Genomic DNA, 16,265 nt, shown 5'->3' with positions numbered 1-16,265 from the left:
CATTCTTAAATCTCATTTTTAACCTGTCCCTGCTCATATGACAGAGGCACATGAGGGAATATGTTTACCTTAATTTAAAAATCTTTATTTTTAAGGTTAGAAATCTTCAGCTCCCTGAGGCAAGCGCCTTCAGGGAGCTGTCACTGAGTGCACTCCCGCCGACCTCCGTGCTCACCTTCCTCTGCACCCCCACCCCCACCCCCCATCACCCAGGCAGCGGTGAGCATTTCAGCGTGTGATTGATGCTGGCTGTTAATTGGCCAGCCAGCGTGAAATCGCGGTCGGGGCCCAATCACGGGTGGCGGTTGGTTTCACGGCTGCTCCCGGGCCCGCCCACCGCGCCCGCCGGACGAGGTAAAAATCCTGCCCCGTCTGTCAGACAAGCAGCCTAATAATACAGAGGCTGCGGAGTATCGAGAGGGGCAGTAGACAGATGGAGATGGCCATTATCATTGCACGTGCAGAGTGTGACCTCAGGTCTTTGGGTGATATCACTAAAGGACAGTATCTAGATGAAGAAAAGGGTGAGAGCGGCAAAGGGTAGATCCCTGCAAGATTCCAGAAATAACAGTGTGAGGACTGAATGAGAAGCCATTGCCAGCGATGCTCTGGCTATGATTTGACTAAGAATGGAACCAAACAAGGCAATGTCTGAGCTGGACTGTGGGTGTGGAAGAGGTTATGGCATGGGAGCAGTAGTGGCATCTTGCATGAACTGTACAGATCTTTCCCTTAGTAAAATTTCCATCAAGCAGCAATTTGTATGAACACAATTCTTTAAAGTCCCATTAATTATAACATTCAATATTTAACAACAATAAACTTCAGCATAGTTTCCATTTAACAAATCTTTTGAACCAACGACTGCAGGTCTAAGACTGACAGGTTTGATTTCCACTGGTAGTGTATTGTAGCAAACTCGTAAAATTCCTGGGTTTTTTTTCATTCACGGGATGTGAGAGCCACTGGCTAGGCCGGTATTAATTGCCCATCTCTAATTATCCTTGAGAAGGTGGTGATGAGCCACCTTGAACTGCTACAGTCCACATGGTGTAGGTACACCCACAGTGCTCTTAGGGAGGGAATTCCATTTGATCCAACGACAGCGAAGGAATGGCGATATATTCCCGAATCAGGATGGCACGTGGCTTGGAAGGGAGCTTGAAGGTGGTGATGTTCCCATGTATCTATTGCCCTAGTCCTTCTACTTGGTGGAGGTTGTGTGTTTGGAAGGTGCTGTCATTGTCATTGTGTGGTGTGAATGTTACTTGTGCACTATTTTAACTCATAATAGTGAAATAACCAGCTTCAAGAACTGCAGAAAAATAGCACACAAGAGAATTTTATGTGAATGCGTTCGCCAATGCGCTACCAGAGAAAACTAAAACCTTTGGAGTTAAAGTAAACCAGAACTCGGCCACTACATTCAATGAGAGCCATAAATAAGAATCTCTTGTATCCAATCCACAAATTCCGTAACTCGTGCGTAAACCCCCGCATTGTGAGGCAGCCCACATCCATGTCCGAACGAGGTGATGCCAGCCAGAAACCACAGACTATCTTGTTTACAGACGAGCGGGCCTCCAGAATCTCCCTAAATACAAACAACAGAAAATGTCAAAATTCACATTGATATTTTGCCTTGCTGCATCTCTCAGTCAGATCTGGAAGTGGGCAGGATTTTCTGTTCCAGTCTTGTCAGGGCTAAAAAAAAATCCAGCCTAGCGAGTTAGTTTTGAAATGGTGCTGATCCAGTTTCTAGTGGTATTTTGGTAGAAGGAGGCATGTTGGCCAGAGTAGTGGCCAACAGAGCTTTGATTATAGGGAGGGAACATTTTTTTCAAGTGGATGTGGGCATCACTGGCTAGGTCAGCATTTATTGCCCATTCCTAATTACTGAGATACTGTGTCCTTGAACAAGGGCATTTAAGAGTCAACTGCATTGCTGTGCTCTGGAGTCACATGTAGGCCAGACCAGGTAAGGATATCCCACTTCTAGATCAGACTGAAAGATGCAGGTTAGGGCATTAGTGAACTAGATGGGTTTTTATGATAATTGGCAATGGCTTCACAGTCATCATCAGACTTTTAATTCCAGATTTTTATTGAATTCGAATTTCACCATCTACTATGGTGGGATTTGAACCCAGGCCCCCAGAGCATTACCTGATATCTGGGATATTAGTCCAGTGACAATACCACTATGCCACCACCCCTTTAATGTCTACTTGAAGGGCAGGCAGACAGGACTCAGTTTAAAATCTCATTCAAGGGGTTCGATCTTTGTTGGTGCAGTTGTCCTAGTCTAGATTACATGTCGTAGTCTATGAACACACGCCCTTCTTGACTTTGAGCCAATACTGTTGCCACTGATCGAAAAAATTAGAAAGTGAGGGTTTGTGTGTTGGGTTGGAGGAGGTTGTGGATGTAGGGTTTGGTGTGACCATGAGGGATTTGCAAATGTGGATTTGATTTAGGGTAGATGAAGAAATTGTTTTGCATTAGAGCAGGTTTGAACCAGGGGCCATTTTGTTGAAAACCCAATATTAAAACACAAAAACAGATATACTTTCAGGACATCCACAATTGAACTGGTAATTGTTACACCTGGTAATTCGGAACAATTTTCTCTTTGTGGTGTTGACACAAAAGGCTTACCTGGCACGTGTCCACACCTCCTGCTTCATAACCTGTGCACATCATGTTTCCTGTAATGTTATACTGTGGCAACTGCTCCTGACATTTTCGATTGGACACAAGAGGGATCTCAGCCTCCTGCAGGACACTTGCTGGTGGCCCTAGGTGGTAAACGTGAAAGGAAAATCAAATACAAATGATAGGAAGGGAAAGCAGCAGTATATATGTAAATATATATTATTTTTAATGTGTTTGAAGCATCTGGAGCAAATGTGGAGAAGCTCTCCCCTTTAAAAGTGACTGGTAGGTTTATTTACCTCCTTTTAAAAAAAATAAAATGAAAGGCAGCGTGTGTCTGATCACATGAAGCACCAGAGTGCTGGGGGAAACAAGAGATTTTTCTGAATATAAAGTTTTATGTGGAAAAATAAGTTTCCCTGTTTTTCTTTCCATTATTATCTAAAGTGTATTTAACACAGATTTTACTGGAATCGGGGTTGGGGTTGGGGGTGGGGGTGGGGGAAGGGGCTCAGAAACAGGAGTAGCAGCAGGGGCCATGATTTCTCTCCCGGGTCCCACTCACACCGGAAGGAGCCCTGCAAACAGGGCAGCAGTTGAGATGTCCTCAGTACCTCTCAAATACAGAGTTAACCAAAATTAAACCATCTTTCTGCTCCTGATCATTATCTAGTAACCCCCCCACCACCAAGGGAAATGGATCAGAAAGAATAGCATCAGAAGACAGAATCTGAATCTGGTCTAGATGTGAAGGCTCCCACTGCCAAATAGTATGTGGAAACTTTCTGACCAAGCTCACATATTCAGGGAGACATTTTGGGTGAGTTGCTAGAGATTTTGGGGTGATACTTTTACCAGCACAAGAAGGCCAATTATGAAATTAATAAATGAGAATGATTTGTATTTATATAGCAACAGTAACATAATAAACCACCCCAAGGTCCTTCACAAGAGCATTATAAAACAAATCTGACAGCTAGCCACCAAAAAAGGCTAACGTTTTGGAGATGGGGAAAAGAGACTGTTTAACTGCATCCCCAGCCGCCCCACCCAGTCAAACAGCCTCTTTCCCCCATCTCCAAAACGTTTAGAACTAATAAGCAAGTGTTCAAAGAAAATGAGAAAACTATACACTTGTTTTTTAACACCCCTTATCATTTTGCTCCTGGGTTTGCTCACAGCGGTGTTCAGGAGATGAACCTTCAAGTCCTGGAGACTCCAGGACAATCTTGGAGGGTTGGCAAACCGATGTTGGATTCATTCCTGCCTCCTTAGCTCTGTAACATTCTCAAACCCCATAACCCTTTGAGATGCTGGGGACGGAAGGCCAGGTGACGAAACCTCCAGTAGCGTGTCCAATCAGAGAAGTGTTTCCAACTTTGGTTGGACATATTCCTGGGGGTTTGATCACATGACCTGCCGCCTGTTCCCCCCCACCCCCCACCGCCACTCATGCCATTTCATCCCTAGAAACTCAGAGCAATTCTGGAGGATTGGCCACCCTAAACTACAAACTAGTATTGCTCAAGGGTAACCTCCCAACTAAACATCTCCACTCAGACACCCATCCTCCTCCGCACTGTTACAAAGTCCTGCCTCGCTTACCACTTTGGAGCACTTTACCCCAACCGGCAATGTAGCACATCATTCCCGGTGAGAACTGTTGTTTCCTGTCTGGGAGGCACACGGGCTGGACGAATTCTGAAAAATAAACACTCACAACTTGTTAACAAACCTGAACTGAGAGCGGGGGACATAGTGACAGGTTTGCAGGCCCTTGATTAATTGAGCAATAGCGAGGAATCCGAATGATTCCTTAACTGCAGTGAGAGGCAGAAGCTGAATGTCAAACTGTTCTACACTGCTGTAGAGCTTCACAGCTTCACTACACATTGTGACTGCGGGGATGATGATGAACCAATGCTATCTGTTACTGCTATCCGATTCGATAATCATCACATCTTCAAGGGATCTCTGGCGTTCTTTCAATGAACAAATCTTTTTTGTTGTTGCTTGAAATGTATTCATCCCTCCAGCGGCAAGCCGGAGGGAGACAAACCCGTTCTCAAGTCCACGGTCTGCAGACCAGTTAATCTGTTTTGATAGTATTGATTGATGGCAGGACCCAGGGAGAATACCTCTTTGAAATAATATAGCATTTTTTTTTCAATATCCACCTGAGCGGGCACCCGATTTTAACATCTCATCCGAAAAATGCACCTCCGACAGACAGATGCACGCCCTCACTACTGCATTGGGAGTGTCAGGTGCTTGAGGGTTTGAACCCACAACTTTCTACCTCAGGACATAGACAAATTGGTGGATTGGGCAGGCAAGTGGCAGATGAAGTTCAATGCAGAGTGGTGTGAGGTGATTCGTTTTGTCAGGAACGATATGGCGAGACAGTATAAAATAAAGGGAGAGCCTCTAAAGGAGGTGCAGGAACAGAGGCGCCTGGGTGTATGCGTACATAGGTCATTGAAGATGGCAAAGCATGTTGAGAGAGCAGTTAATAAAGCATATAGTATCCTAGGCTTTATTAACAGCGCCGTTGAGTACAAGATTAAGAAGGTCATGTTGAACTTGTATAAGACACTTGTTAGACCTCATCTGGAGTACTGCGTCCAGTTCTGGGTGCCATACTTGAGGAAGGATATGAAGGCATTGGAGAGAGTACAAAGGAATTCACAAGAATGATTCCCAGGATGAGGAACTGTGGCTATGAGGATAGGTTGGAGGGGTTGGGTCTGTTTTCCTTGGAGAAAAGAAGGCTAAGAGGAGACTTGTTAGAGGTATTCAAGATCTTCAGGGCTATGGAAAGGGTAAATAGTGAGAAACTGTTCCCGCTCCAGACAACATCAAGAACTAGAGGACACAGATTCAAAATAATTGGCAAAAGGAGTAAATGTGACGTGAGGAAAAATATTTTCATCCAGAGAGTGGTTGGAGTCTGGAACAAACTTGCTGAAAGGATGGTGGAGGCAGTTTCGATTGAGGTATTCAAAAAGGGAATTGGATTGCTACCTGAAAAGAGAGAATGTGCAAGGTTGAGAGGTAAGGTAGGGGGGCGGTGGGAATAGGTCGAATGTTCTTTCAAAGAGCCAGTGCAGACTCGATGGGCCAAATGGCCTCCTCCTGCACTTGAAAGATTCTGTGATACTGTGATAGGGGTGAGAGTGTAAACACTGACCTGAGGCAGGCATGTAAGGTTATCGAGTTGGGAGAAGAGCAGTACTGCTCTTATACTGTTCCAGTCAGGATTCTAGTCAAGTAGACTGGGCACAGCCGCATAGTGGTTATATTACTGGTTCATAATCCAGAGACTTGGAGTAATGATCTAGAGAACATGAGTTCAAATCCCACAATGGCAGCTGAGGAATTTGAATACAGTTAATTAAACAAACCTGGAATTTAAATACGACTAGATGCTTGTTAAAGAATAAAATCTGGTTCACTGATGTCCTTCAGGGAAGGAAAGCTGCCATCTTATCTAGTTTGTTTTATGTGTGGCCCCAGACCCACAGTAATGTGCTGATTCTGAAATGACCCAACAAGCACTTAGTTGTGTTCAAGAAAGTGGCTCACCACCACCACCTTCTCAAGGGAAATTAAAGACAGGCAATCACATAAATTAAACTAAAGGCCAGGATCAACCACAAAGCAAATTGCCCTCCACACCATCCCAAGTGAATACCCAGACAGCTTGTAGCAAGGGGAGGTAGAGTGGGTTGAAATGCTGCAGATATACCCGTGTAATTCACTGGAGACACTAGGTGCATCAAGGCGATGTCACTATCCTTAGTCCGCATGTTGTAATGGGGATTCATCAAGATGCGATCGATCAGTTGAGTCTGTGTCTGTGGGTAGGTTAGATTCAGCTGTGTGTATAGGCCCAACACTGCCTTCCAGTGCATGGGATCAAGGTTTCTCCTGTAGATGAAAAATTTATCACACGTCAACTCTTTCTTATCATGTCTCTTGCTCCTTAGGCCCCTCTTGCAAATCACTTCTCACTACCCAGGCCTGTCATTATAGAAAGCTCTGTTACTGAGACCTCATTACTTCACACCTGGCATTTTTCTAATCTCATTTCAAAGATTCATCTGTTTGCTGGGGTATAGTTCAGGACACAGACGATGCTATTCCCTTCGGAGTGGGGTTAAGAATCAATCAAGCAGCAAGAAAGGAAGAATTTGTATTCAGGGTTTGAACCCATCACCTTCTGTCACAGTGGTGAGAGCCAAGGTTGACATGCAAGGCAACTGAACTGGGACAAAAGTAACATAGGATTCCTCCTGTGCTGCTCCAATCAGATACAAGGCAGAATCGGATCAATGCTCTGGACATCCAAAAGCACTTTCCAGCTGATGGATGACTTTTGAAGAGTAGTCACTGTCATGTAGGGAGCAATGGCAGTTAATTTGTGCACAGCAATTTGAGCCTAAATCTTCCGTCCAGGATCGGAACCCCTATTTCCGCGTCTGATCGGACAGAAAAAACTAGACATCTACCTTCCTCCGATTCTTCAGGGCAAGCGTCCGATGCAGGATCCTGCAGAATTCAGTCTGTGCAGGAAACCTGAGACCGAGCAGCAGAGAGAATCCGTGCAGAAACCACACCCCCTGTTACCAGCTCTGGCTGCCATATTCCGGTAAGTAGAGAATTTAAATGTCCCAAAGCTTCTTTCAAAAGCTACAGAGAGAAGGTAAGTGTGTAAGGGGGTAGGGAGGGTGAGGTAAAGGGGTAGGGTGGGTGAGGTGAGGGGGTAGGGTGGGTGAGGTAAAGGGGTAGGGTGGGTGAGGTGAGGGGGTAGGGTGGCTGAGGTAAGGGGGTAGGGTAGGAGAGGTACGGTGGGTAGGGTGTGAGGTAAGGGGGTAGTTTGGGTGAGGTAAGGGGGTAGGGAGGGTGAGGTGAGGGGGTAGGGTGGGAGAGGAGAGGGGGTAGGGTGGGTGAGGTGAGGGGGTAGGGAGGTTGAGGTGAGGGGGTAGGGTGGGAGAGGAGAGGGGGTAGGGTGGGTGAGGTGAGGGGGTAGGGAGGTTGAGGTGAGGGGGTAGGGAGGGTGAGGTGAGGGGGTAGGGTGGGAGAGGAGAGGGGGTAGGGTGGGTGAGGTGAGGGGGTAGGGAGGTTGAGGTGAGGGGGTAGGGAGGGTGAGGTGAGGGGGTAGGGTGGGTGAGGTAAGGGGTAGGGTGGGTGGGTGAGGTGAGGGGGTAGGGTGGGTGGGGTAAGGGGTAGGGTGGGTGAGGGGATAGGGTAGGGTGGGTGGGGTAAGGAGGTAGGGTGGGTGGGGTAAGGGGTAGGGTGGGTGAGGTGAGGGGGTAGGGTGGTTGAGGTGAGGGGGTAGGGTGGGTGAGGGGATAGGGTAGGGTGGGTGGGGTAAGGGGGTAGGGCGGGTGAAGTAAGGGGGTAGGGTGGGTGGGGTAAGGGGGTAGGGTGTGTGAGGTGAGGTGAGGGGGTAGGGTGGGTGAGGTAAGGGGGTAGGGTGGGTGAGGGGATAGGGTAGGGTGGGTGGGGTAAGGTGGTAGGGTGGTTGAGGTGAGGAGGTAGGGTGGGTGGGGTAAGGGGGTAGGGTAGGTGAGGTAAGGGGGTAGTGTGGGTGAGGTAAGGTGGTAGGGTAGGAGAGGTAAGGTGGGTACGGTGAGTGAGGTAAGGGGGTAGTTTGGGTGAGGTAAGGGGGTAGGGTGGGTGAGGTAAGGGGTAGCGTGGGTGAGGTGAGGGGGTAGGGTGGGTGAGGTGAGGGGGTAGGGTAGGTGAGGGGATAGGGTAGGGTGGGTGGGGTAAGGTGGTAGGGTGGTTGAGGTGAGGAGGTAGGGTGGGTGGGGTAAGGGGGTAGGGTAGGTGAGGTAATGGGGTAGGGTGGGTGAGGTAAGGGGGTAGGGTAGGAGAGGTAAGGTGGGTAGGGTGAGTGAGGTAAGGGGTAGTTTGGGTGAGGTAAGGGGGTAGGGTGGGTGAGGTAAGGGGGTAGCGTGGGTGAGGTGAGGGGGTAGGGTGAGGTGAGGGGGTAGGGAGGGTGAGGGGGTAGGGTGGGAGAGGAGAGGGGGTAGGGTGGGTGAGGTGAGGGGGTAGGGAGGGTGAGGTGAGGGGGTAGGGAGGGTGAGGTGAGGGGGTAGGGTGGGTGAGGTAAGGGGTAGGGTGGGTGAGGTGAGGGGGTAGGGTGGGTGGGGTAAGGGGTAGGGTGGGTGAGGGGATAGGGTAGGGTGGGTGTGGTAAGGAGGTAGGGTGGGTGGGGTAAGGGGGTAGGGTGTGCGGGGTAAGGGGTAGGGTGGGTGAGGTGAGGGGGTAGGGTGGTTGAGGTGAGGGGGTAGGGTGGGTGAGGTAAGGGGGTAGGGTGGGTGAGGTGAGGTGGTAGGGTGGGTGGGGTAAAGGGGGTAGGGTGGGTGAGGTAAGGGGGTAGGGTGGGTGGTGTAAGGGTGAGGTGAGGGGGTAGTGTGGGTGAGGTGAGGGGGTAGTGTGGGTGAGGTGAGGGTGTAGGGTGGGTGGGGTAAGGGGGTAGGGTGTGTGAGGGGGTAGGGTGGGTGAGGTGAGGGTGTAGGGTGGGTGGGGTAAGGGGGTAGGGTGTATGAGGGGGTAGGGTAGGTGAGGTGAGGGGGTAGTGTGGGTGAGGTGAGGGGGTAGTGTGGGTGAGGTGAGGGCATAGGGTGGGTGGGGTAAGGGGGTAGGGTGTGTGAGGGGGTAGGGTGGGTGAGGTAAGGGGGTAGGGTGGGTGAGGTAAGGGGGTAGGGCGGGTGAGGTAAGGGGGTAGGGCGGGTGAGGTAAGGGGGTAGGGCGAGTGAGGTAAGGGGGTAGGGCGGGTGAGGTAAGGGGGTAGTGTGGGTGAAGTGAGGGGATAGGGTGGGTGAGGTAAGTGGGTAGGGTGGGTGGGGTAAGGGGGTAGGGTGGGTGAGATGAGGGGATAGGGTGGGTGGGGTAAGGTCGTAGGGTGGGTGAGGTAAGGGGGTAGGGTGTGTGAGGTGAGGGGGTAGGGTGGGTGAGGTGAGGGGGTAGGGTGCGTGAGGGGATAGGGTGGGTGAGGGGATTGGGTAGGCTGGGATGGGGGTGGGGTGGGTGAGGGGAGTGGGTAGGGTGCATGAGGTGAGGGGGTAGGGTGGGTGAGGGGATAGGGTAGGATGGGTGAGGTAAAGGGGTAGGGTGGGTAAGATGAGGGGGTAGGGTGGGTGAGGGGATAGGGTAGGGTGGGTGAGGGGAGGGGGTAGGGTGGGTGAGGTGAGGGGGTAGGGTGGGTGAGGGGATAGGGTAGGGTGGGTGAGGGGAGGGGGTAGGGTGGGTGAGGGGATAGGGTAGGGTGGGTGAGGGGAGGGGGTAGGGGGTGAGGTGAGGAGGTAGGGTGGGTGAGGGGAGGGGGTAGGGTGGGTGAGGGGAGGGGGTAGGGTGGGTGAGGGGATAGGTAGGGTGGGTGAGGGGAGGGGGTAGGGGGTGAGGTGAGGGGGTAGGGTGGGTGAGGGGATAGGGTAGGGTGGGTGAAGGGAGGGGGTAGGGTGGGTGAGGGGATAGGGTGGGCAAGTGTTATGTTTTAACTATGGGTCACTTTACACGCGAGCCGGTTGGACGCGTATCTGTCGGTGGGTGAGGTGATTACAATATACGGCTGGCTCAGAGACCAATCTGAAATGAAGCTCATACTATTTATTCACACAAACACCAGAGCATTAACATGATGTGTGCTTTTCCAGCAGACCCTACTCCAGACTAACATTAACCTGGTAGCCCGCGCTACACAGCTATTGGGTCTTACAGTCACGAAGTCAATCTGCTCACAGTCTCTTAAAGGTGTATTACACCTCAGATTACCACAGTAAGGTAAGTGGGCAAGAGGGTAAGGATGGGTAAGGGGATAGGGTGGCATGGTGGCAGGTGGGTAGGGGTTGCAGGGTGGTAGTATGGGTGAGTGGGTAGGTTGGCCAGGGGTAGTCAGGTCGGGTTGTGAGGGGCTGTCAGGTCAGGGGCTAGTCAGGTTGGGTTGGGTAGGAGCAAGGGGCTCGGAGGTGTTGGGTGGTGGGAGCTAGGTCAGGTTGGGGGCTAGTCAGCTGGTGTTGAGAAGGGGTCGGGGTGATCGGGGGGTGAAGTCAGCTGGTGGGGGCTCATCAGGTCGGGTCAGTGGGTAGTGGGCAGTGGGCAGTGGGGTGTGGGGCCAGTCAGGTCGGGTCAGTGGGTAGTCGGGTTTGGGGGTCAGTCAGGTCAGGTCAGTGGGTATTCGGGTTTGGGGGCTAGTCAGTTCGGGTTAGGGGCTAGTCAGACCAGGTTGGTGGGGAGGAGGGGGGAGACAGGGGGGTGTGTGGTTAAGTGGGGGCGGATCATGTTGGTCACTGTGCGTGATTGGGGGGCCAGTTGTATAGTTCCCCAGAAGCTAAACTATGCTTTGCTTTGCTTAACATTTTCTGGGGAACAATCCAGGTTAGTAAGTCAGATCTGTCCAAAGTTTCCGACTCTAACTCAGAGTTGGAGACTTTTACAGAGGGTTCCGGGGAGCAGGGGAATTGCCCATCTGATGTTCAAACTTCCCGAGCAATTCCTATAGAGTCCTTGCTTTGGGACCCACGATGGGGCCCGTAGCGCATCTTCTGGGGTACATCCGGTCTCCAACTATCCGGAGATTGGAAGATCCAGGCCATGGTGAACCTTGAGTGTTGTGTAATGGGTAATAGAGCAGTTATGGTAATGAGCGATGTAGATCATGATGTAACAGTGACATCAGCTGTCACGTGCTAGAAACTCTGTACAGCAGATAAAGCAGGAGGCACTCAGGACAGATGTATCTACTTAGTGGATCACCGTGTACTTTGTGTACATAGTGTAAATAAACCAGTTTGACGTAACTACCCGAGTCGGCCTACAGCCTCTCTGAATTCGGTACACCACAATGGCAGTATATGAAAGATGGTGGCAGTGATGCAGTGACACCATTCTAACCAAGTGTTTGTGCCATTGACAGTCCACAACTGGAACAAACTCTGGTTGGAACAGCAACCTGCAAGCATGCCTAAGCAGGAGGCCAATAGAAAAGGAGAGCAATGGCGGCACTCAACAAGCAGTCACTGCCCCTACCCCACCTGTTCGAAAGCCTCAAGGGCCCGGACAGAGGCCGACATTGGAAGACATGACGAGATAACGTCCTGGGGTATGGAGCAGCCTCGGGTCTCCTCACCAAAGAGCAGAAGCAGCAGGTTAATTAATTCCTCTACACCGCAGTGCCTGTCACCACGAGGTCCTTCTCAGACGGGGGATAGGAGAGATTTCAGCAGACTTTGAATTTGTTTTAGAAGCCTTAGGCATGTTTTTTAAAATCCGAAATGAACCTCATTGTCGGGCAAGTGTTCTTCAACCCGGGGAAGCTGTCGAATCGCTCCTTACTGACCCGTTCCCGGTAGCTAGTTGAAAATCGACCGCACGCCTTGATTGATCATTTCACAGCGCTAGCCAGGCCAAACCAAGTAAGCGAAATCGACCTCTTGCATACACCGAGGCATCGGAGATGTCCACTCACCGTTTAGGCCCAAAAGCAGTAACCCCACCCACGCAAAAGCCGCCAAACTGGCCAAAAGGGCGGGAAAAACTACAGTGGCCGCCTTGAAGTGTTCATGCTGTGGTGCAAAAAACAGCACAGCTGACAAGACTGCCCGCGAGAGGGAACAGAGGGCTTCCGATGTGGAAAGACAGGGCACTTGCAGCAGCTCTGTACATTTAAAACCTCCACTAAGGGGAGAAAACAACAGAATAAATAAGGCTTACAGGTCACCCAGAACATAGCCACAAACAAACAAATGCCATCTCAGACTTCCTGGGAGAGTACAGGACCAGCAACCAGACCTCTTGTCTGTCACTTTGGAAATTAAAGGGTTTAAAACCCATGTTAAGCTTGATACTGGCGCTGGTGTTTCCATACTGGCCGATCATTTAGCATGGCCCAATGCAGCCCCTGAACAGACATTACACAAAAAAACGTTAAGGTCTGGGGGAATGAATCTGCAGGTGAAAGGTCTGAACACAGCCACTCTATGCCACAAGGGGTGACAGATCACAGAGACACTCTATATTCTGCATAATCAAAGTGTCTCCTTACTTAGCAGGAATATGTGCATGCAACTGGGCATCCTACAAGAAGTGGATGAAGTCCGCCCAGAATTTCCACAACTCTTCCAGCGGCTTGGTAAGCTAGAAAACAAATACTATATTACACTGCTTCCTGTTGCTATGTTGGTGTGGCTATTCACATCCCCTACTGCCAAAAGTCAAAGAGGAACTTGATTGCATGCTATGCAGAGGTGTCATATCACCTGTCACAGAACCAACCCGATGGAGTTTGGGGCTTGTAACAGTCCCCAAGCCGAATGGTCAGCTTAGGCTTTGAGTTGACCTTACGCAATTAAACAAAGCAGCCCAGAGGGAAGTCTATCCAATGGTGTCTGTGGCTGACAGCCTGGCAAAGCTTGCCAACAGCGCCCTCTTCACCAAAGTTGATGCTAACCACGGGTTTTGATAAATGCCACTTGACCAGGAGTCCTGGCTGGTAATAATCTTCTTCCAGCTGTTTGGATGTTTTTTGTTTTAATCACCTTCCCTTCGGCATCTCATCAGCTCCGGGGATATTCCAGGGAACCAGGTCCAGTATCTTAAAAGGTAAACAAGTAATTTGTCACATGGAAGGTGTGCTTATCCATGGATCCACAAGCGAGGAGCATGACCTCAGGGTTTGGGAGATTCTCAAGGTCCTACAAGAGGCAGGTCTCACCTTAAATGACAAATGCAAATTCACCAAAACTTCATCACATTTCTGGGGCATATGATTTAAAGACAGGGTATCATGGTGGACCCTCGAAAAGCAAAATCCATCAGTGACTTTCCCCCCAAATGAGGTGCGCCACAGATGCTGCAGATGTTCCTCGGAATGGCAAATCAAGTTGGCAAACTTATCCCAAATCTAGCCGCCATCACGGAAACTTTATGAGGATCTTCTACAGAAAGGCCAACTGTGGTTCTGGGGAATTGAACAAATCAACGCCTTTCAACGTATCAAGGAAAGGCTGGTCTCTTCAGATGTGCTGGCACATTACCACCCAACATTCCCCACAGTGGTGGCCGCTGATGCACCCTCAACTGACCTTGGAACTGTTCCCATTCAAATCTAGAAGAGTGGCAACAGGAAGCCTGTATACTTTGCCTCCAGAGTGTTGGCAGAGACAGGGCAACGCCATGTCACCATAGAAAAGGAAGCACCGGCAGTCACATGGGCCATTGACAGGTTCTCTGACTACCTGATGGGCTTACCCTTCCACACTGAGACCGATCATAAACCATTCATTACCCTCTTGAATTCCACAGAGATCATCAAGATGCGCCTACACATTCAAAGGGTCTGCCTTTGGCTAATGCGTTACCAGTACACAGCTATGTATGTTCCAGGGAAGTCACAAACCACGGCTGATGCTCTCGCCAGAGCTAAAGTAGGCCAGGCAATTGCCCAGGGCTTTACTGTTGTCTCGAAAGTGGAAGCATTCTCTTCGAGCAAAATGAAAATCATGCTGATCTCCACCAGAAAACTACAAGACATCCGAGGAGCACAACAAAAGGGGATAGGGCCAGGGAGTCCTGCTGACCAGTTCCTCCATAACTATCACAAACAATGGAGACACATAACTATAGTGGATAATCCCTTGGTTTTTGATCACCACCTGGTCAATCCTAAATCCATGCAGGAAATGATCCTCCATTGGCTCTGTGGAGGCCACCTGGGGATTGCGAAGTGCAGAGCTGGTGTACTGCAATCTGTGTGGTGGCCGCCATCACACAGGCTGTCCAAGATTTCCTTCTCTCATGCTACACCTGCAGAATGAACAGCCAGGCAGCCACAGAGCCCCTAATACCATCTTGCTTCCCAGACTGACCTTGACAGAAACTGGGGGTTGACCTCTGATTTTCAGGGCAAGATTACTACTCCAGGTGTTTGGAAGTGGTCAGACCTCACACCACTACAGCTGAGTCAGTGACCAGGGTGCTGTAGACCATTTCCTAACACACGGGTTTACAGGTGAAATCATCTTAGACAACAGGCCTCAATTTGTCAAAGATCATTTTATAAAATTTGCTGATGACAATGGGATCACCCATGTCACCAGTTCTCTCCTCCACCCAAAGGCTAACGGAGAGGCTAAAAGAGTGGTGAGGACCTTCAAGACCCTAATAACCAAGAATTCTGACTGGCATTTAGCCCCGCTGCACTACCAAGCTACACCTCTAGCTAATATATTCTCACCAGCTGAACTACTCATGGGCCAACATCTGAAGACACAAGTTCTTCTACTGCCAAGGAACATCTGACCTAATGCTTCTCATGCTGACCACAAGAGGACGAGAAACAGGGAGACTGGTCTCCATGAGAAACAACAACATTGATGCAACTCCAGACATAGGACCAAGACCCTAGCACCCTTAACACTGGGCTAGAGGGTTTGGATTTGGAATTGTAGGTCAGAAGGTATGGTCCTTCAAAGGCCGGAGCTCCCACGGTCATACCTGGTCCAAACACTGTCCGGTACTTTCCGATGTAAAAGGAGAGCCCTGATTTCATTGGTGCCCATGAGAACACAGGTCTTTGATTACCACACGATGTGGTATTGAGACCCCAAAGACACTTTGAGTGGTTTGTGAGATGCGGACTCATCCCAGGGCCCAATTCAAGACCACCTGCCCTGCTTAGCAGTGACAACAATGTGGTCTGGGATAGTGCCAAAAGGACCACAAAGACTTAATCTCTGATTGGTGGACTTTGCGGGGAGGAGGTGTAGAGCCAATGCAATGTAAATAGTTTAAAGTAAATGCGATGTAATTAGTTTAAAAAATAGTTAATATTATTATGAGGGAAGTTGTTAATATTCATGGGGGGAGATGTATTAAATGCATTAATAGAATAGTTATGGTCGTGAGTGATGTACACCATGAGGTAACAGTGACATCAGCAGTCATGTGATAGAGACTCTGTACAGCAGAATGAGCAGGCAGTTCTCAGGAGAGATGTGCCTACTTAATAGCTCATCGTATATGTAGTGTACATAGTGTGTAAACTAGTTTGAAGTAACTACCTGAGTCAGCCTACAGTCTCAGGTAGACCACACCGCCAGTAAATGATGCATTTAGGTTCGGTGTCAACTGGAGAGCTGTATCCAATTCTGGGCACTGGACTCTAGGAAGGATGTGAAGGCATTAGAGAGAGTGCAGAAAAGATTTACAAGGATTGTTCTGGGAGTGAGAAACTTCAATCACGTGGATAGATTGGAGAAACTGCGGCTATTTTCCTTGGAGGAGAGAAGGTTGAGAACAGATTTGACAGAGGGGTTCAAAATCATGAGAGGTCTGGACAGAGCATATAGGGAGAAACTGTTGCCATTGGCAGAGGGTTGAGAACCAGAGGTGACTAAAGACAAAAGAACAGAAGGTGACATGTGGAAAAACATTTCCACACAGCAAATGGTTACGATCTGGATTTCAATGCCTGAGAGTGTTTTGGGGGCAGATTGAATTGTGGCTTTCCAAAGGCAATTGGATTATTACTTGGAAGAGAAAAAAATACAGGACTGCAGGGGAAAAGGTGGGGGTGTGGGCTAACTGAGTTGCTCTTGCAG

The 16,265-nt window shown here is 49.5% G+C and overlaps 1 protein-coding gene across 1 annotated transcript in view; it reads right to left on the bottom strand.

The window, feature by feature from the left end:
- Window positions 1–1,426: 1,426 nt before the first annotated feature.
- tmprss15 (transmembrane serine protease 15) overlaps window positions 1,427–16,265 on the bottom strand; it is a 101,754-nt gene continuing 86,915 nt past the window's right edge. The window contains exons 22-25 of the mRNA XM_078560480.1: window positions 6,404–6,585; window positions 4,261–4,356; window positions 2,659–2,798; window positions 1,427–1,594 (exon numbers count right to left, since the gene is read on the bottom strand). Of these exons, the coding sequence (XP_078416606.1) occupies window positions 1,427–1,594; window positions 2,659–2,798; window positions 4,261–4,356; window positions 6,404–6,585 (586 nt within the window). The remainder of the gene's footprint in view (window positions 1,595–2,658; window positions 2,799–4,260; window positions 4,357–6,403; window positions 6,586–16,265) is intronic.

The sequence above is a fragment of the Cetorhinus maximus genome, chromosome 16, assembly GCF_964194155.1.
Source record: "Cetorhinus maximus chromosome 16, sCetMax3.hap1.1, whole genome shotgun sequence".
NCBI lineage: Eukaryota > Metazoa > Chordata > Chondrichthyes > Lamniformes > Cetorhinidae > Cetorhinus > Cetorhinus maximus.
Note: the sequence above shows the minus strand (reverse complement) of the source record. Positions and strands in the feature narration are given on the sequence as shown.